The 20,891-nt window shown below is 41.5% G+C and overlaps 1 protein-coding gene across 17 annotated transcripts in view; it reads left to right on the forward strand.

Annotated features, from left to right (window-relative positions):
• The window catches only part of lrrc7 (leucine rich repeat containing 7), a 130,759-nt gene that overhangs the window by 94,687 nt on the left and 15,181 nt on the right, over positions 1–20,891 (forward strand). For 13 of the 17 annotated variants that reach the window (XR_014622756.1, XR_014622757.1, XM_084354948.1 and 10 more), the window contains 19 exons: positions 1,051–1,107; positions 2,531–2,594; positions 3,308–3,382; positions 3,491–3,635; positions 5,105–5,177; positions 5,417–5,434; positions 8,953–9,082; positions 10,047–10,162; positions 10,380–10,449; positions 12,323–12,422; positions 12,605–12,729; positions 13,419–13,703; positions 13,858–13,980; positions 15,210–15,321; positions 16,613–16,838; positions 18,419–18,922; positions 19,667–19,891; positions 19,974–20,205; positions 20,451–20,801. Coding sequence is in view for 15 of the 17 variants with exons in the window: in XM_084354948.1 (XP_084211074.1) it covers positions 1,051–1,107; positions 2,531–2,594; positions 3,308–3,382; positions 3,491–3,635; positions 5,105–5,177; positions 5,417–5,434; positions 8,953–9,082; positions 10,047–10,162; positions 10,380–10,449; positions 12,323–12,422; positions 12,605–12,729; positions 13,419–13,703; positions 13,858–13,980; positions 15,210–15,321; positions 16,613–16,838; positions 18,419–18,922; positions 19,667–19,891; positions 19,974–20,205; positions 20,451–20,801 (3,031 nt within the window). In the remaining 2 variants the exon portion in view is untranslated. The remainder of the gene's footprint in view (positions 1–1,050; positions 1,108–2,530; positions 2,595–3,307; positions 3,383–3,490; positions 3,636–5,104; positions 5,178–5,416; positions 5,435–8,952; positions 9,083–10,046; positions 10,163–10,379; positions 10,450–12,322; positions 12,423–12,604; positions 12,730–13,418; positions 13,704–13,857; positions 13,981–15,209; positions 15,322–16,612; positions 16,839–18,418; positions 18,923–19,666; positions 19,892–19,973; positions 20,206–20,450; positions 20,802–20,891) is intronic. The other 4 variants (XM_084354947.1, XM_084354945.1, XM_084354946.1 and 1 more) reach the window with 3 other exon arrangements.

Here is a 20,891-nt window from a genome sequence, read left to right on the forward strand (position 1 = left end):
TTGGTAACAGAGAGATATGAGAGATAATGGCTTTGTTTTCTTTTTTCAGAGATCCTTTATTGACGTTTGGGAAGAGGGTTTACTTGGGACAAATTTTTAGAAACCGTACTTTGTCTTTATTTTCGGTGACTATTATTTGAACTTGCCTCACCTGCAAAAAACACCAGGATGGTGTCAGGCTGTTGTAAAATACAAAAATACAAATTTGGAATTTGGAATACAAATACAAAACTTCAAAGAAGAGTTTGAAAATGTAAATGACAGTTGTCAGAACATAAAACTAATGATCTGTTGATCTTAATGCAGGTGTGATAGTCCAACGATGGGATAGCCGTCGGTGCTGAAAGAAAATGTAAAACTGAAACAAATCGTGACCTTAAAGTCCAAACGAATCATTGATTTCGAGCATCGTGACACCCCCGGGCACTGCGGACTCTAATTCAGTATTAGACTGTAAAGAATCTTTATGGAAAGAATGAGTATGTCCAGGTTCATTTGCCCTCATACTGTATGAACTGCACATATTTCAATACATGTATTTATTTAAAGAAGCAGAGTATGCCCGATAAGCCTGGGGCTAACTTCTATCTTTGGATTTTCTATATCGTTTCATCTCACAAAAAATAATATTCTTTCTTCAGTTCAGTCACTCTTTCCTCCACTCACTCACCCATTAATATACTTTATAGCATTTATCCAGGTAAATGGATGTCGTGGTAATGTATTTTTGTATTTTTTTGCTTGCTTATTTCTCCATTTCCAACACGTTGCTCTGCTGGTTTGCTAATTCATGTATTGTAAATGAGGGCAGCTGATACCGTTCAGTTCATGATGAATTAAATTTCAAATGGAAATGCTGTGAAATATGTGAAGGCTCGCTAATGACAGAAATCTAAATTGAATCTTTTCCGTGGCGATGAAGTTAACTTCAATTATAATGTGTCACTAACACTTACTTGGAAATAATGTTGACACTGGCTCTGTCCCCTCATTTTATGTGTTAACAATTAAAACTGTCCATTTTCAGTTTATATGCCTTCTGTTTCTCAGACTCTCCAAACTACGGATCCTGGAGCTGAGAGAGAACCACCTGAAAACCATGCCAAAGTAAGGCAAACCGCCATATGTGTGCGTGAGGAAGAGAGAGGAAGGATAAAGGAACAAAATTTGATGCTTTACGCATCACTGGGTGCAACTGTGATGCAACACAGATGCTTTATGATATTACTGAGTGTGTGCTTGCTCTCCCAGGTGTCCAGATAAAACTATTTTTATCCAAGGCAGGTGTTCTTGAATACTGATGAGGCCTGTTCTAACAGCAGTGTGTCGGCCTTAACAGATTTAAATGTTTCCAGTTTGACATAATGTAGCTGAGTGTAACCCTATGTTCCTATCCCCAACATGGCCACTGATGAAGCCACCAATTGTACGTAACAGAGATTGTGAAAAGGCATAATACTTATGCCAATAAAACTAATGCTGCGATGGTTTCCTTAGCTATGAATATGGTTTACAGTAGGTGCTGGTTGTTGAAGTGCTTCATAACATGACTCAAAAAAGTGATATCTCTGGTTCTGCTGTATGGATTTTAATAATTTGTCCAGAATGAGTCCAAGAGTGTTATAGGAGTGCAGTGTCAGACCAGTCGACTGTTGATGCCACAAGGCAACTTAGCCACTGAATGGCATCACTGGAGGCAATTTATCAGATTACATGCAGCTTCCTCTTGAGCCGCGAAAGACTTATATGACTTTTTATGCCTCAACGCTGGTGATGGCTTTGTGTTCTCAGATTGTCTGTCTCATTCTTGTGAACATAATTTCTCGAGAACGTCTTGAAGGAATATCTTCAAATGTGGCACAAACATCCACCTGGACTCAAGGATGAGCTGATTAGATTTTGGTGGTCAGCGGTTAAAGGTTCCAGTTCACTCTGACCTCACAGTGGCTGTTACTCAACAGTTCATGTGATCATTTTGACACAATTTCACACAAATGTCTAACAGGATAAAATGATGAAGTTGTCACAGTTTATATCCAAAAGGTCGAAGGTCACCTTCAGTATGATGTCATAATGATCTGCAAAAAATGTTCTGGCCGTTGTTCCATGCCGAAGCTCAGAACCAGCAACTTGATATGCAGTAGTACCTCCCAAAAACCTGTAAACACACATTAATCTGTAAAATTAAAAGTTTCCCTTTAATTTGAGCACACAGGCCTACATCCTAAACACTAACCCCATATGAGAAGTGAAAAAAATAATCCATATGAACGCTTTGAGAAGAATCTTTGTGCAGTGAACAGAGCAGAGACGTTGAAAACAAACCTTGTGCTGTTATGTCTCTATGTTATGAATACTGCACGCATCATGGAGGCAAACTTACTGTTTATCGGCAGTGCTAAAAGGCAATAAATACAAATAATTTGAAGAAGAGTAAAAATAAGAAGTAGAGAAAAACAGTATGAAATTCCTGTAATGTGAGTATTAAATGCTAATAATGTGCAGTAATCAGTGTGTTCTCTCTCCCCAGGTCCATCCACAGACTGACACAGTTGGAGAGGTTGGATCTGGGTAGCAATGAATTCTCTGATGTGGTGAGACTGATGTGTTGCAAGTTAATTTTGCAATGCAGCATAGATTCATTGTTTTTATGTTAAACATTGCGATGATCCTTTGCAATCTCTGGAAGCTCAGTCATCGTTTATGCATTTACCAGTGGAACCATATTTTTTTTTTAAGAGAGGAACAGAAAAAGGTGAAGGGAGAGATGGGGACAGAAACACAGATGCTGTGTCCTATTTTGGGGGCTGCCACCTTCAAAGTTCACATTTTCAAAACCCAACGCGGCATATGGTGAATCCTCTGTAGGCTGTCTCTTTAGGCAGGAGTGAGTTCAGCCCACTATCCGTCAGTTGGACCCTGAAATGGGACACAGCGACACGACGGAGGAAGAGAGGGCTGGATGGAGGCTAACAGGAGGTCAGACAGGAAGTCGGATATGACATGTGTAGGTTGGCTGTATGGTCGTCTTCCTGCCAAGAGAGAGAAAGCATGGAGGGAGAGATGCCAGTCTCATCCGCTCTGCCAACAGTTTTTTATTTCCTTTATTTATGCCAAAGACTTGGTCTGAAGATGCACTTATTTTCTTGGATCTGTACAAGTTCACAACATTAATTAATGCTGAGACTTTGTCCGTTGTTAATGAATAATTCAGTTGTTTTCATATAAATAGCCTTATAACTTCATATTTGTTTATTAATATGCAGTGAGTATATGCTGATTTGGATTCCTCTGTTTGCATTTTTAGCCGGAGGTGTTGGAACAGATCCACAACCTGAAAGAGCTATGGATGGATAACAACTCTCTGCAGTCTATACCAGGGGTAAGTGAGAAAAGCAGCACTGAAGATATTTAAATGACGGTTTCTTTGAGGTTTGTGCTTCTTGTTATTCAATTGTTCCTCTCTCTCTCCTCGCCCTCCCTGCTGCAGTCTATAGGAAAACTACGTCAGTTGCGGTACTTGGACTTAGCTAAGAATCGTATTGAGACGTTGGACACGGATGTTTCAGGCTGCGAGGCCTTAGAGGACCTGCTGCTGTCCTCCAACATGCTGCAGCACCTTCCTGACACTATAGGTACACACACAAACACATACACACAAACAATTATGCATTAATTACTCTCTGTGATGCTGAACCCCTGGGATGCAAGTGAGGAAATATTTGAGAAAGACTATCCTGTGTAAGCGGTGTAAACAGGGAGCAGATTGTATACTGTGGTTGTTTAGTAACAGGAAATATTATGAACGAGGCGGTGAACAGGTACTGCTAATTTTAATAAAACGTCGTTTTTATGCCGCTACGCTAGCGATAGATTTTTGCGGTCAAAGGTCACTGTGAGGTCACCCATTCTCGTGACTGCAATATCTCAGAAACGCATTGAGGGAATTTCTAAACATTGGCACAAATGTCCATTTGGACTCAAGGATAAACTGATTAGCATTTGGTGGTCAAAGTTCAAGTTCACTGACCTTACGAAACATATTTTTGGCAACAGGATAAACTGATGAAGTTTCTATATCAGAAAGGTCAAAGGTCAACTTTACTGTGACATAAAATTCTGCTAAAAATGTTCTAGCCATTATTGAACACCGTATTTCAGGAACAGCAACTTGACGGGTGTGTGGAGGCATGCAACTGCAAGGTGGTGATTCTAGTTGTCCCTCCTTTCTCTCATTGTATGATCAATGTCCGTGTGTGTCTTTCTCAGTATAGACAATATAACATCCGTCAATGTGCAAACTCAAATTCTCCACAGTATCATGCTCAGAGTTGACATTTGCCAATAATGCCTCATACGCTGATAAGACAAAATTAGGAAGCAAACGTGGGTGCATCAGTGATTTTTTTTTGAAGTAGTTTTCCAAAAAAAGTCCTTTTTCAGTTACCTATACACTGTTTAGGTGCGTAAGAAAGACCAAAACGCATCAATGCTTTGTTCTAAGAGATACCTGTGTATGTGTGGACTGGGCCTTAGAAAGCAGATCACCAGGATGTTTGCTTTTCATTCTTGCCTCTCAGAGCTTCTGTACTGTGACATTGAATTGCACACTCAAGGTGTAAAGCTTTAAAAACAATGAAACAGATAAGTAATCTACTCAAACAGCTGGACGCTGGAGTGTGTTTCTGCATTTGTTTGGGACTATTTTACTCTCCAGTTAATTTGCATTTGGTATGCCGGGGAATATTTATAGCAGCAGGGTAGTGTATGTGGGACAGACTTAAAATAAACTACAGTTACAGAACTATTAAACCGATTCATGGTATTGAAAGGACACATCACCCAGTGCCACCATTTGGCTCACTGATGGGTCTGTAATCGTTTTTTGACAACACCGGAGCCTCTTACTCTTTAATGCGATCCAATCGTTGCTGGTTTTAGTCTTTAATGGGATGAATTTTTTTTTTTTACTGTAAGAAAAAATATAGAATAGAATAGAATAGCCAAACTAGACTTTATAAAAAGGGCATTTTAGAGGTAAGTGTGTATTTATTTGAAGACTTTGCATGTTTGTATGCCGATGTGAATTTGTGTGTATTTAAAGGAATGTTGAAGAAGCTGACAACATTGAAGGTAGATGACAACCAGCTGACCTCACTGCCTAACACCATTGGGAGGTAAGAAACACACACACACCCACACGCACACACCATGCACAAAAAGGAAAAACTAATAATAAAGCCATGTTAGACTTTTGTTTTATTTTGAAAGCAGTATTTTGTCAGATGTTCTCAGCAGGTTTATCTTTGGTGGGTTGTTGTTCTCCTTGTTCATTACTGTTAGTTGCTGTGTTGTTATGCTGGCTGATGATTAAGGGGTTCTGTGTGTTGTGTTTGCTGCGTTGCTGTGGCGTTAGTGCGAAGCCCAAGCAAGGGTGAGTATTGAGTAACATTAGCCTACTGGATCCAGGGGTGCGTTCAGAGACAGATAGATGTTCCACCGTGTTACAGATACAAACACAGAAGCTCCCAGCGACATGTGGCTGGGAAACATCTTGGTCCATGTAAATTACATGCAAACATAAACTTTCATTGAGTTTCAAGGCATTAAGTGATCATTTTACTTTTTCTTCACATTTGCCTCCCAAACTTTTTTTCCATATTTGAACTTGATGTATAAAATCTACCTTCTTAATTGGAAATGTACCGACCATACCAGCTCTGCTAAAACCTGCAGGCTCGAGACAGAAATGATTGCATGTAAAATGATTAAATGATTTCGTTTTTATTATAATCCATCACAGTCCAGATTCACTCACAGAAGTCAGATTAGTTGCTTTCGAGTAAAGATTAACATTGTCATCGTCATTTCATCCCTGCATACTTTAGAGATCGCTTATGAGATCAAAATTCTGCTCACGTTACAGACTGCAAATAAGAACAACTTGTCTGTTTAACTCCAGATTTAATAGATCTTCAGAGGACAATCAAACAGTGCCCTCAGCAAAAGAAATATTAAATCAGTTTGACTTTGAATGAATTGATTCTGCTCATTTCTGCTGTTTGAAACAGCTGAGTAGTAACTTGCATCCTGCTCTGTGATGGATGAGATTTTTTAAAACACTAAACGAGTGTTGTTTGATTTTAAAAAGTAAATCGACTTGAATGTCACTCTTTGCAACATATTTGTATCTGAACGCTGTGAAACATTTTGTCTTCCTGAACAAATCCCAGGTTTTAGCCTCAATAAGTAGTGCTGTAGATCCATTGCTTCCCCTCTGATTAAACCAAAAACACTGTCAAAGATCCTTTTCTTACCCCTCTTAGTTTTTAAGTCATGCTTACTAAGGATGAATGTGATCATAGTTCTACTCCTGTTTCTACATATGAACAATTCTTTTACATTACTGGACGAGTCTATGTATCTGCAGAGTTTCTGCCTCAACTAATTCTACATTATATTCTGACGCCTATAGCGGTTTAAGAGAGCGTGGAGAGAGTCAGTCTTCTGTTTTACTTTTAGTTGACATCTTAAGGCCATTACTATATTACAGCTAAGACACTGGCCCACATGTACATGTACAAAAAGAAGCTGTATAGACTAAAATGTGGAAAGGTTCTCCCACTGCAGGTATACAGTATGTGTCAGTTAGCAGTGACTATGTTTACATGCACAATAATATTCCATTGTTTTTGCAATTATGATAATATTCCAAATATGGCTATCTTATGTTATAAAGAAACATTGTTATATTCTGTTTTTTCACTAAAACTTACTTTAATAGCTCAATAGAGGCTATGCACATGATGTCACAGTAGGCTGAAATCACCATAGTTACAACTATTGTGTTGCAAAAAGACTACTGAGTGGCAACACTGGTAATATTTATCAAGTACTTCAATTTTAACGTTAGCTTGAATGCTGCATCTAAAATGTAAAGGAGCTGAGTCAGTTTGCATTACTTGGTACTCCGTGTCCTGTGATGTCAATGCTGAAACAATGTGCAGCCCTGCAGGTCATGTACATGTAAACACTATAAAATTAGACCTTACTCCAAATGTAGCATTTTCCGATTAAAACATGAGAGAAAGGTCGATATGTTTGTGATTGGACATGCATTCGTAATATGCATCTCAATTTGAAATGTGCCTCAGTTTGCAGCACATGGCCTTTTGCCTGCTTACTGTTAGCTCTGTGCGTTGTCATGGATGTCTTGTACTCAACAAACAGTTTGTAAGGATCAGGTAGAGAGTCATGCACAGAGTTTCTGATCAGAAGGAGAAACATTTACTTTTCAACATTATGAAAGACTTGGATGTCACTTTCATGTCACAAATATTGCAGCCCGACCCTTTATAGAAGGTGGTTGAACATATGAAAGAGGAGGGCTGTGTTTGTTAATCGGAGTATGCACGGCTGCATGTAATTGGGAATCTTAATGGAATATTTGTTTTTATTAGTGATGTAAACAGCTTAGTAGGAATATTTGTGGTATCCTCTTTTTGGAATACGAAACCAGAATATTTTGTGCATGTAAATGTAGTCAGTGTTGTCATTTTTGTCTATTTAGCTGAGTGGGAAAAAAAAATCAGGGTTATGTTCGCTCCATACACAGAGCTCTGAATCTACAAACTTTTGTCTTAAAATGACGCTGTGAAGAGCCGGAGCAACTATGTTTCTATGAGTACAGGATCGTTATCATAGCTGGTTGACAGACGGCAGCCAAATAATCTTAGGAGTGGTGTTAAAAAGTCATATTTGACACATTCAACTCTAGCTGAAGGAGACATTTTCCATTTTTATACTGATAATGCTAAAAAGAAAATAACAAACTAACCTTAAACCTTATTATAGGATGTGAAACTCCTCTCCTCCCCTCACTCCTGTCAGACCGTATGGTGGCCCAGATGGTCGCGGTCTATTGGGAATAATAATAGCAGACTAATGCAGTGTTAACAGTGACAGTACAATAATGTAAAATTGTTGTCTCATTAGCATTAGCCTGCTGTTAGCGTGCTGCTAGGCCAATGATGGCAGTCAAAGGGGGGGTCAGGGTGTCCTGTAGAGGGCCTGCTGTGGATGTTACTGTGACTCTTGGTTGAGTGGAGAAGCTGAGATCCAGGTTGAAGAATTTTAGGGGGATAAAGTGGGAAAATGAGGATCAGTGAATGACTCCAAATTAATAAAAGGTAACATCAGATTAAGATTGATTGGTTAAGAATGAATTTATTGACTGGATGATTCTTCAATGTGATGATCTTTTCCTTCTCTCAACACTCCCTCCTTCTAAGTTGTCGCTATAAAAACAAACTGTTCATAATGTATTACGGGATGAGGCTGGTGCTATTTTCTTATTGTCAGCAAATCCAGGGGAGGTTTAAAACCAACACTGTGTTTGCCCTACTGTGTCTGCCAACGTCGGCTCCACTAAATGTTTTAAGACAGCTGAAAGTTTTGTTTTTTTTAAAGCATCAATAATTTCCTCTGTAGTTATTAGCAAACGTCACTCAAACAGGATTAAATATTGCATTTGTGTGGGATTATTTTCAGCTCCAGCATTTTACAGCTGCATGCTGGTATACAGTTTGTGGTATCGAGTCAAAATAAACTGTTTGTTTGTGGCGATGAAGTAACATGTCACCCAGTGCAACATGTGCTTTTTGAATACTTTATGAACAGCTGTGAAGCTCTGCTGCACAGAGAGATAAGTTGTATCAGGCTGTGGATACAAAGACTTGATAGTAGGAGGAATTCATTCTTGGTTCAGTCTTTTCACAGGATTTGTTGACAATAGGATAAAATAAAGAGTAGCACCACTCTGATCCTTTAAGACCCATGTCTAAGTTATCTAAGGTTGTAGCAGATATTTCGCAGCCTGCAGAATAATTTCCTTTCTATCTCTGTCACTTTCTCTGCATCTCTTCCTTTCTGCCTGTCTTCCATTTCACCCAGTCTGTCTCTGTTGGAGGAGTTGGACTGTAGTTGTAATGAGTTGGAGTCGTTGCCTCCCACTATCGGCTACCTGCACAGCCTGAGGACCTTCGCTGCCGACGAGAACTTCCTCTCAGAGCTGCCCCGGGAGGTAGGAAATCAACACATGATAAAGACTTGTATGGCTGCAATTGACAAGAAGTTTATTATTGATTCATCTGTTGTCCCCAAAGTGTTCGTTCAGGACCCAAAAATAGACAGTTTACCGCTATAGAAGACAAAGAAACCAGAAAATATAGACATTTTAGAAGCTTAAATCAGAGAATATGGACATTTATTCTTAAAAAATCACTTCATTGATAATAAAAATAGTTGGCGATTAATGGTTGACAACTAATTGATCAATAGACTTATCATCACAGCTGATCAATGCAGTGCTGGCCTTGACATTGTTTGGAACTGAAATAGTTAGTTGATTAAACCATTAGTTGACAGAAGGAAAATGTATGTGTTGAAACAACATTTTTGTTTTGCAAAAAAATGCTATAAATTAACTCTTTCCAGCCTCCAAATTGCCCAAATTCGCTGGTTTTCTTTGCTTTTTATGACAGTCAACTGAAGGTCTTTGGGATTTCTATTGTTGGTCAGACAAAAGAAGCAATTAGAGTCGTCACCTTGAGCTCTAGGACATGTTGATGGCTCCAGCTTTCAGCCTGGTCTCATTCTCAGGGTGTCAAATACCGCTGTTTTGTCACGGCGTCTCATACTGGCACAGAAGATAACCTTTAGCTTTACCCTTTAAAGGACGTTCACCGAGGACACTGGGGTTCAACCAGAAGACTGGGTTTCACTTCCCGTGTCAAGCATAGACAATCTTTTTCCGAAATAGTTTTTCCTCTGTCCATCACGCACACGCCAAAGGGGACTTTGTGTGTCTGTATGAGATGACAGAGTGTCGTCAGTATTTGATGATCTGTGTTGAGAACATGTTGACATTTTATAGAGTAAACCCTTAATCGAGTTAGCTGCTCGCCTAATGTTCCTCGGTCTGCATCTGTGATGCAGCTTGTTTAATTGTAATGTGATCTGACGGCTCGTGTGTGCGTGTGTTTCAGATCGGTAACTGTAAGAACGTGACGGTAATGTCGCTGCGGTCCAACAAACTGGAGTTTCTGCCTGATGAGATCGGACAGATGACCAAACTACGAGTCCTGAACCTTAGTGACAACAGGTACACACACACACGCACACACACACACACACACACACACATACACACACACACAATCACATGCATGCAACACTTTCTCAATGGCTGTTGTTGGTTCTGCTCTCACGGCCTGCAGTTGCCATGGTTACGTGCTCTGCAGGCTGTACAGTGCGTGGGCAGAAGAAACGTCTCTCTTTTCTCTCTCACCGCTTCCTCCCTCCCTCTGTGTCTCTCTCAGGTTAAAGAATCTACCGTTTACCTTTACTAAGCTGAAGGACCTGGCAGCTCTCTGGCTTTCTGACAATCAGGTATGCACACTCCAGAAAGTGAACCTGCTCACGAGTATGCAGCACAAACACACACACTGCTGCTGTACTGTACACACATATTAATCAGATGAACAGGCCTTTACATGATAGTTTTTTTATCATATTTATTTATCCTTCATCTTTTTTCATTTGTTCCCATCTTTCCTCTTAATTTGCTGTTAATGGATCGACGCCTGCCAGCTGGTGGAGGCAGGCAACTCGAGCTGCCTTGTTATACACATGACATGCCCCACTCTCCACAATCATCTACCTATCTATTTAAACTGCAAAAATCTCCCACCTCTCCCGCTGCCTGTCAATGCCACCACTGCCCTGCGTCAGTATTGCTGCATCTTTATTCAGCCCCACCACCACCCCAGCATCCTCCCGTAGTCTCCGGCTGGGGGGTTCAAGATGTTTCACTCATCACTCCCCAATATTTCTATGTAAGCATATCTGCGGGGAGTGATGAGGTTGAAGCCTAGACGCCAGACTCTAATTATGTTTTCTGCTCTAACAAACATTTCAGATGTGAGTTGTCTGACTGAACTGCTGTTTGCGCTGAATGCAAACTCAATGCTTCCTCCCTCTGTTCCACATACAAGTCATTCAGTGGAAGAAGTGCTATTGTTTCCTTATGTTCTCAGAAGACCTTTATTGTGAAACATCTGCAGGAAGTGTTGAGTTTTACTTACAGCAGCTTGTTATCTTAAAGGCAAGGTGAAGAAGAGTGGGTCACGATACATGGAACAGTGTGAGACAACACTATTGTTGTCCTGATGCAAATAATGCTGTGCATACATCACACTGAATTTACCACATCCAGCACTATAGCACTGATGATCTGTTGTCCTTCCTTTTTTTCAGTCTTTATTTGGGACCGGCTGTTATAATTTGTTATTTCAGACCATTATAATCACTTGATTAGGTGATTTTTAATCAGCTCTCTGCTCTTTCAAAATCAGCCTTTGTAATCAGAATGGAGACAAGTTTACTGGCTGAAACAGCGTGACACTGTTATATGTATGACCACATATTGTTTTGTCGCCAACGATGCTATTTTTAACAAAAATATTCGTCATGACATCCAAAGTTTAGTTTAAAGTTTATTTAAAAATGTGAAAAGAAATTGAAATCTAAGTCACAACAGCACAAGATACTTATTGACACGCTATGGAGGAGAGCAAATTTAAAATTAAAATGTAATTTGTAAAATGGCTGTTCAGTCTTACATCAACATTTAAAATGGGAACTGATGTTTGCATACTCTGCAAGAGTCAAACCCAAATTCAGTTGTTTAATCTCTCTCCGAACACTTAAGCTCTATAAATGTTGAAGAAGGGTTTAGAAGAAGGGTTTATGAGTTGATTTCTTTCATTTCTCTACCAAAACACAAAGTGAACATGTTGAATGAAGAGACTTTAACTTTCCTTGTGATAACATTTATTATTCCATCACATTACCATTTAAATAGATATTAAGCAGTGTTTTTGAACATGCAAATTAAACAGACAACTCGTTTGACTCGCTGACAGGAGATGGAAAAATTCAATTTGTGTTACAAACGTAAAGTGGGAAACTGTGTCCCCCCTCTTTTGACATTCTGTTTTATTGTCGGTAACATTAATTTGCAAATTCTTTCCAAGTGATTCACATGCATACTTCCGTCCCGTCAGTCAGGAAGGTTTTGTTTAAAGTTAAGGTCTTTATGTGATGAATAAACCATCAGATATTCTAATAGCCAATCAGTGAACAGCGTGGCTTATTGTTTAGAGGTAGGATTAGGTTTCGATCAGGACAAAGGGAATAAATGTGTTGAGTGAACGTCCGCACGAGAATACTAATATTACCGTGTGCTTGTGTGTGTTTGCAGTCCAAGGCTCTGATCCCACTGCAGACAGAAGCCCACCCTGAAACCAAACAGAAGGTTTTGACCAACTACATGTTTCCTCAGCAACCGCGACATGATGAGGGTACAAACTGTGTGTGTTTATGTGTGTATGTGTGTGTGTGTCTCATAATGTGTAGTTTGAGGACATTTAATGAAGCTAACTTGCTTTAAGCGTGTCTGACAATTAACAGACCTTGAACAGACCTTCTGTATGAATGCGGTTTTAACCCCGTCCTTGATGTGTGTTTGCGTGTGTGTGCACAGATTACCAGTCGGACAGTGACAGCTTTAATCCTACTCTGTGGGAGGAACAGAGACAGCAGAGGATGACTGTGGCCTTTGACTTTGAGGACAAGAAAGAAGAGGAAGACAACTCTGGGAAGGTCAAGGTCAGCTCTTCCTCTCTGTTACAGTCAGTCTTGTCTGTCTGCTTGTCTGTCTGTCTGTCTGCTTGTCTGTCTGTCTGTCTGTCTCAGTGGACCACCTCCAATTCTTGAATTAGCATGTAATTCTACATCCTAATATTCGGAGGGGCAACACAAGCACATACTGTACCAATACTTGCTGTCATTACTTACTAAGTATACACTCTGCTATTACTATAATTATGAGTCTAAGGAGAGACGAGGACATCCCTGCCTCCAAAGTCTCAAAAGTCAACTTGACAAGCGACTTGAGCTCGAGTGCCCAATAAGAAACCGTCTAACTTCAGCTAGTCGATGGCCCGAGCACTACGGACCACATTTGTGCATGTGGAGCACTTGCTGATACTATTATGTGTGCTTGTATCACATGTATGTGTCTGGTGTTTATGTGCGTGCAATGTGAGACTCATTAAGCACCGTTGAGAAGCTCCATTTCTCTCAGTGCAACACACGTAACATCTCCTTCGACTTGAAGAGAGAAAAAAGAAGCATTCGAACATAGGCTACAGATTTGGACGTTGTTTAACTATGCGAGTAAAAACTGTGAAGCTTTGACGCATTTCGGCAGACACACTTTATGTCACATTCTTACTCACCTCTGCTCAGTCTGCGTCCTTTATGAACACTCACCCATTTCCATTTCCTGTGTGCAGGTGGAGATAAACCTAAAGCGCTACCCAACACCCTACCCCGAGGACCTTAAGAACATGGTCAAGTCAGTGCAAAGCCTTGTGGGTAAAAGTGTACATGCCGGACACCCGCAACTACACCAACACCAACACCAACACCAACTCCAACTCCAACACCAGCACCAGCATCAGCACCAGCACCAGCACCAGCTGAGCACAGGCACTGCCACCTCAGCAGGAACCAACATGGAACACACGCACCTCAGCAAAGAACAATACGAACCACCGTGGCCCCTGCCCCCCAAAGAGGTAGGAAACACACACTCTCACACACACATATAACATGAATAGTATAATAATATGAACATTAGCTGTAGTGAGTTGTGAGTTGCAGCAGTGTCTCTTGGATTGGGCTCTGTGGTCATGAAGGTGTAAGACAGGCAGTGTGTCGTGTGTTTTCTAGGTGACAGACAGAGAGATGCAGGACTTCTCTCAGAATCAGCTAATGGATCAGGGATCAATGCATAACTCTGGCATCGACATTCCCAAGAGGAAGGACAAAGAGGACCTGACAGAGAGCTCTGAGGTTGTCACATACACACACGCACAGTACTTTGAAACAGAAATGTGGCCTCACGATTTTGATGGGTTTTGCTTGTTGCAAGACAGTTCCCCAATTTCATTTACCTCTTGCAGTCAAAGCCGATCAAATTACACCCACGCCTGACGGGGAAACAACTTTGTATTGTGTGAAGGTTCCTCCTTGAAACTTTTGTCTGCTAGCAAACAAAAGGAGCATTTCTAAAGGCTGCTGTGTGGTGGTAAAGAATCCAGACCTACATTTTCACAAGCTGCCAAACCAAAAGACTGATCCTATAAAAAAACAAAAGTGGATACAGTCAACATCAGAAGGGAAGAATGGGAAAAGGCTTTATGACATAACTCACAGTTGCTCATTTGGTGAGAAGATCTGTAGAGGTTGAAGCTACGAAAGGCCCGAGTAAGGCCTGGTTTTGTTTGTTTGGTTTAATAATGATCGTACATGGTGATTAAGTATTTCACTTCTGGCCATGTATGTTGGATCATTCTAACAAGAAAAGCAAGGTAAGGAGAAGGGACACTGGGATAGATTGACAATGTTGAGTTTGTCAGTATACCTTCTCCTCTCTGGTAGATGAAGAGTGCTGATAAAATCCTTTGACATGCTGAAATCTAACGTCTTTAGCCAGCGCCAGGCATTTTGTTAGTGTTTTAGCCTTTGGTTGCATCTCATGACACTCACTGTTTTCCCTTCTGGTGCGCGTAGAAATCAGAGTATGACGTGTTGCACTCTGTCTCTACCTGTGTTTATTAAGTTAATGTTTCTTGTTATCTGGCTAAGACAGTTGCGAACATGATTTTTTTAAACTTATTTTGAATCCTGCATTGGTAACATCCATGTTTACCAGCAAGCAATCTTCTTCTTCCCTGTCTTTGCTGGCACTTTGCAGTGTTTCTTGGTGTATTACCTCCACCTGTAGGTCAGGTTGGTAGGTGGAATAGTGTGAAAGTATTGGCAGGAATGTGTATCTATATTTAGATACACCAGCAACTGTGAAATACTTGCCATATTACTGTGTATTTGATGCAGACTAGTCTTATATTTTTCAAATTTAGAGCAAATCTGATGACCTCTTTATTATACTTGACAAGTTTTTAAAATTTTAACAAGGTGATTCTTGCTACTGCTCTTTTTTACATCTCAAGCTCATGTCATGACTGTCATGCTTAACTGCTGCCACCTGATGTGAACCTGTGGGCTTTGTCTCTCCACAGGACTCAATGGGCGGCTCTCCCAATGACATCCGTATCTCCGACATGAGGCCCACCCTGGTGGAGCCACCTATGTACAAACCAAAAGTGGTGCTGCTGGGGAAGGACAAGAAAGGTACAGTTTGATTACAGTATGTACAGCGAGACGGAGACAAACTGAACACAAAGAGGCTCATACATGCAGACGTGTGCACACATACACACTTTTAGTGTGGTCTATTGTAAAAGCGCTCCGGGGCATGTTGTAATAGTGTCCACTAATTAGTCCTGGTGGTAAGAGGATTAATTTCAGCACATAACAGACAGAGGGAGGAAATACCATAAACCTCTCTAGTGAATCTAGATTGTAGTCGCCAAGTCTCAAGCTTTTAGCTTTGACCCTTTTTTTACTGATTTTGCCCAGAAGGCCTCAGTTTCATCACACTAAGTAATTTTTATTAATGAGCCCAAAGCTCATTTTTCTGCCCTATCAAGATTCTGTGTTGTTTGAAATAGTCTAACGCCTTGATCCCATTTACCGAACGGAACAAATTAGTATCTCTTCTCCGTGACGAACTCTGTCTAAGTAACTGAAACTCAAACAACTGTCCGTCTCGATGAGTGTGCATTTTTAATGAAAGATCTCATGGCAAAGTTATTAGGAAGCTGCTTCATTTGTTTTGTCAAGATCTGAATACGTTGGACTCATTGCCCTGCAGGTTTGATATTATTGGTATTTTTTCCTGCAACTGTTTTCTCCCTTCCAAAAGAGGTTCTTGATTTCAGTTGGACCAGTATGTCTAAATAAAGATTTTTAAAAACTGTTAAACCCATCTTTTATAACCAGGCCATGTGTTGCGTCAGTGCAGTGGACTCAATAATGTCCAAACATATAATGAGAGCACTACAGCAATCTGGGTTAAGGAAGAGATGATAAGATTCAGAAAGGAATGAGATTCTTGATGTGAAGATACAGGACACAGGCTTCACTGAAATTCAGCCAAAACATCGGGCTGGACACACTGATTTAGTTGAAGCTTTAAAAGCTTTTACATAGATAAAAGTCTATTGTAATGTTTCTTCTTCTTCCCAAACACAAAACCATTCAGATGTTGAGTATCATTCTTTTGAGATGTCCATATTTATCACTCAGAAACCAATGAGCTGTTTACAAAAACTACTGTCAGCCTAGCTTTAAATGTGCGTGTGTTAGGTCGTCTGAACGTATTCTCAGATCTCTACCAACCAAAGCGATGTCTCTCGTGCTGTGACAGAGAAGATATCAGATATGATAAAATACAGGGTGATTTTTCCAGACACGACAAAGACACTTAGGCACTCGTACAAGAGGGCTATCAGAGAGAAGAGGATGTGACATTTCCACTGAACAGAGCTGTCTGTCTCTCTCTCTATCTGTCCCTGTCCAGAGTCGACAGATGAGGAGGTAGATAAGCTCCACTGTCTCAACCACAGCGGCTCCTCAGCCACCTATTCCGACTACTCTCCCTCACAGGGCTCCTCCGGCTCCTCCAACCCGCCTGCCAACGCACACTCACACTCACACTCACACACACACTCTCACGCACATCAACACACTCCCGCCCTGCAGGCCCCCACCAAGGACCAGGCCCCTCAGACACACTGGACCAACAGGTATGCACGCACACACACCTGCCGGCTTCATGTTCAATTTCATCAGCGTCCCTCCCTCTCACTATCTGTCATCTCTTCTTCTCTTTCCATCCTTCAATCTCCTCCATCTATCACCCATCTATCCAATCACTCAATCCATCCATCCTCTCCTCCCTCCATCTTTCTGTGTCTTTCTCATTTCTCTGCTCGCTCAGTCAAGGTCAGGGAGACTCATTATGAGGCTGCAGACTTGTGTTCAGGATTCTCTCTCTGTCCCTCTCTCAGCTCTCGTCTCCTTTGCTGTCCAGTCCAGTTTTCAGCACTATCTAGAGGATTTCTTTACACCAACACAAGAAAAGAAGCAAAGACGCTCGGTCCTTCTGTTGAAGTCGTTACCCTGATCGCAGCGATAAAGTCTGACAGTTTTGTAATGAAAAATAGCATCCAAAACTAATATAAATAGAGTTTCGGAGCTGTTTTGAGTTCTAATCAGAAATGTTGCAGCCATAAACAACAACAAACATCTCAACTTAAACTGCCTGCTGTATTTATGATATTTTCAATATAGCCTCAGCGATGCTGAAGACTGGAGCCTGGAGCCAGTAACAATATAAGACCATTTTTCTACATCAACACATGACATAAACACACACTTTTAGTAAGAATCTGATGGCCATTCCCATGCTCACTTGTGTCTCATAAGTTGCTGCAGCAATTTTTGGGTTGATGCCATTTGTTACACAGAAATTTTACTATTTTTACTAATTTTACACTTGAATTGATAAAAATGGTAGAAAATTCATACCACTACGTTCACGCTAGCTTAAAATTAAGCGTGCCACAGGCTCCGTCCCACGGGTCTCTTATCACTGCATTGGTAAAATTCTCCATTCATGTTTCTACAAGTATACAACCGTGAAAATGTGCGAAGGTTGATATAACATCATCATAACAGAACAAAAATGTAAGATATATGTTCACATTAGCCCCTCGACTGATCAAAAGACTAGTATTTGTACCATACTAGCTGTTTGTTCTGAGTCCTCTGTTGCTTCCAACACTGGGTCTGAACAGATACACAAACGGTAACTGAACAGTTTTCTCTTTCCATCACTCCACCAATTGTACATATGTGATAACTTTAAAAACTCATTTCTTGTCCTGATTATTCTCGTGCCGTTCCTCGTTCTACTGAGCCCCAGCGGGTGAAAGCTGGCTTTGGTATTTTTTGACATTAAAGTTGTCATTTCACATGCCCTGGGGTGATGTACAGATCACAATCTGTGTACTTGTCCCTTTGTCTGTGTACTTGTGAAACATGTGGTATTTGCAAACTGCAAGTGCCAGTGAAGGAGGTTGAAGGCATTAATATTTTCTGTTCAAGGCTGCTCTCAGAAACATTAATTACAACAAGCATGGTTGTTGGCCAAATTGATCTTTCAGAGACATCAGAGAGAGGGAGACCGAGTTACGCTGTTCCCAGTGCCCACTGGCTCTGATTACATATACAGCACATAATAATGTAATATGGCAGTTCAGTATAATTCATTTTTATTATTTGCCACAGTATAATTTTTGTTTAATATGTTGTGTCTTTGTAGACTGGCTCAGTCATTCCCCAAGCCCATTGACTCCAAGCCCCTGCTATCTCAGAGAGAAACCCCTCCATCAGGAACGCTGCAGCAGCGCGGAGATCGACGTCCGCTGAGCGAGCCTTTTGATTGGTCCGAGGCCCCTCACTATGACAACACAGGTTTTGACGCAGAGGAGTCTCCTCTGGATGCTCCATCCTCTACTGGGAGTCAGGGAAACCCACCGCTGGGCTCCAAACCCCGCAGCCAGTCGACACACGGGCGCCGCCCCCTCCTCAGGCAAGAGCGAATCGTAGGAGTCCCTCTAGAGCTGGACACTCAGACGCTCCCCTTCCACGGCAACCAACGCTCCACTCCGGACAATGACCCGCAATCCGGACCATCATCTCAGAATCCTTGGCAGAACTGGACCAGAACCCCCAGCCCGCTGGAGGACCGAACCGCTTTTCCCTCCAAACTGGACATGACGCCCTCCTCCAGCCCCAACCCTGACCGCAAGGACATAGACTCAAGGTAACTGACTGGAGCTCCAGCAGTCCCACAGTTATACTTGAAATGTGCATGTGTTTATGTGGAAGACTTCATGACCCTCAGGGTTTGCATGTTTTTTTATTTCAACCAACGATTATGGCAGCATTTGTACCTTCTTTGTCTGTTTGAAGGTGCAGTGAAGAGTCTATCCATTATATTCTTGGGTTAATATAGTGAATTACTGAGAACTAGTGCTCCATACCTTAGGTTCTGAAGCTTTCCAGCTTTGTCTTAATTCACTCTCAAATAGTGCTGAAGCAATCAGCTGATTAATCAACACATAATAAATAAAACATTTATGCTTGTTAACGAGCAATAATGCCCCCTTCTTCATTTGTGACTAGGCCTGTTGCGACAGCTATTTTTGTTGGACGATATATTTTCTCGAAAATAATTGCGCCAACCTATATTATTGTCATTTTAAGAATGATTTGAGGATAATACAAGATATGTATGATCTGTCGATAACTTGTTTATCATGACGGGCCGAATTCAGATGTCATTAGTCTGACCTGGTTCCAGGCCTCTGAATAGCCACCCACATTTTGTCAGCCGTTCAAATAGGCTGACTAATAGAGTAGAAATTTAATGACTACTTATTAGGCCACTGTTTCCGTGGTCTTGTCTTCTGCTTCATCTTTTAACTCTCACACTGCTCTAGTTCAGCTCATTCTTTGGGCTCATATTAGTGTAACACTCTGACCATCCCATTTTTTTTGCTCCAAGAATGGAGCAAGGTGCTGGGCCTTTACCTGGCAGCTGGACGTATCACAACAATCAGGGGGACCAGAACAGGAAGGATCAGTTAACCGTCAGCGGGGGCAACAAGGTGACTGTGGTGATGAGTAAAAGCTCAGACCGCCTGTCCCCCATGATGAGGGAGACGAGATCCAAGTTTAAGAAGTCACAGAGCATCGATGAGATTGACATTGGCTCCTACAAGGTTTACAGGTGGGTTTATTTTTCTTTAGAGCAATAGGAGTATCTCAGTAGGTCAAGTTGTATCTGATATCTCTTACTGGTCTCGCTACAGTATTCCCATGGACAGCTACAGTTCATCCATCGAGCAGCAGACTAGTTTGGATCGTCCAGAGTTGCCTGGTTCTATGGAGCAGACCAGCATGTCCCGGTCACAGTCCGCCCCCATGTTAGACGATGAACTGGGCTTCCCAGGACACGGACACGGACACCAGAACCAGGGACAGAACCAAAAACCTGCCATCCCACAGAAGGCATACCACTTCGACCACAACTACAACCCCCAGGTTAGTAGCTTTCTTGGCCACTTGAGGGTGGTAAAAATCAACTAACTTGTTATTGAAAAATGACTTCTTACACGTCCAGCTTTTATGGAACATTGTTTTCTTTTTCACAAAGCATTCAACAGGGCTCTATTAATATACACCTGTAGGGATTTAGTCAACAAGATATCTGCAGTAACAGTTTTGTACGACAACAACAATGCCACATTGCTTTCATGGACTAACCGGTAACTGTTCTAACCAATCAGGTGACCATGGACCGTCGGGTCCCTCCCCCCTTCCCCAACACACCAGACTATGTCAACCACTCATCGAAGGCCTTGGAGTACATCAATCAACCAGGGAAGACATTACCCAAGGAGCTGGTGAGCCCTCGGTATCGTGCATATCCACCACTGGAGATGTTTTCTTTCCCCCAATCGCCAATCAACCAGGATGGTCCGTCCAGCCAGCAGCAGCAGCCGATCCCATCGCAGCGCTCAAGGCCAGGGTTCTTGAGGAGAGCGGATTCATTGGTGAGCTCTACAGAGCTCGCTTTGTTTCGCCGAGTCCATGAGGCCCAGCAGGAGGCGCTGCAGGAAGCTCAGTACAGACAGCAGGTAGGAGATCTGCTCTCTGCAAAATTATGTTTATTTTTGTAATAGTGTGTTATAGTTGTGAGGCCATGACTGAGTACGAGAATATTTCTA

Source organism: Pagrus pagrus (assembly GCF_965226575.1).
Source record: "Pagrus pagrus genome assembly, chromosome: 6".
NCBI classification, from domain to species: Eukaryota; Metazoa; Chordata; class Actinopteri; order Spariformes; family Sparidae; genus Pagrus; species Pagrus pagrus.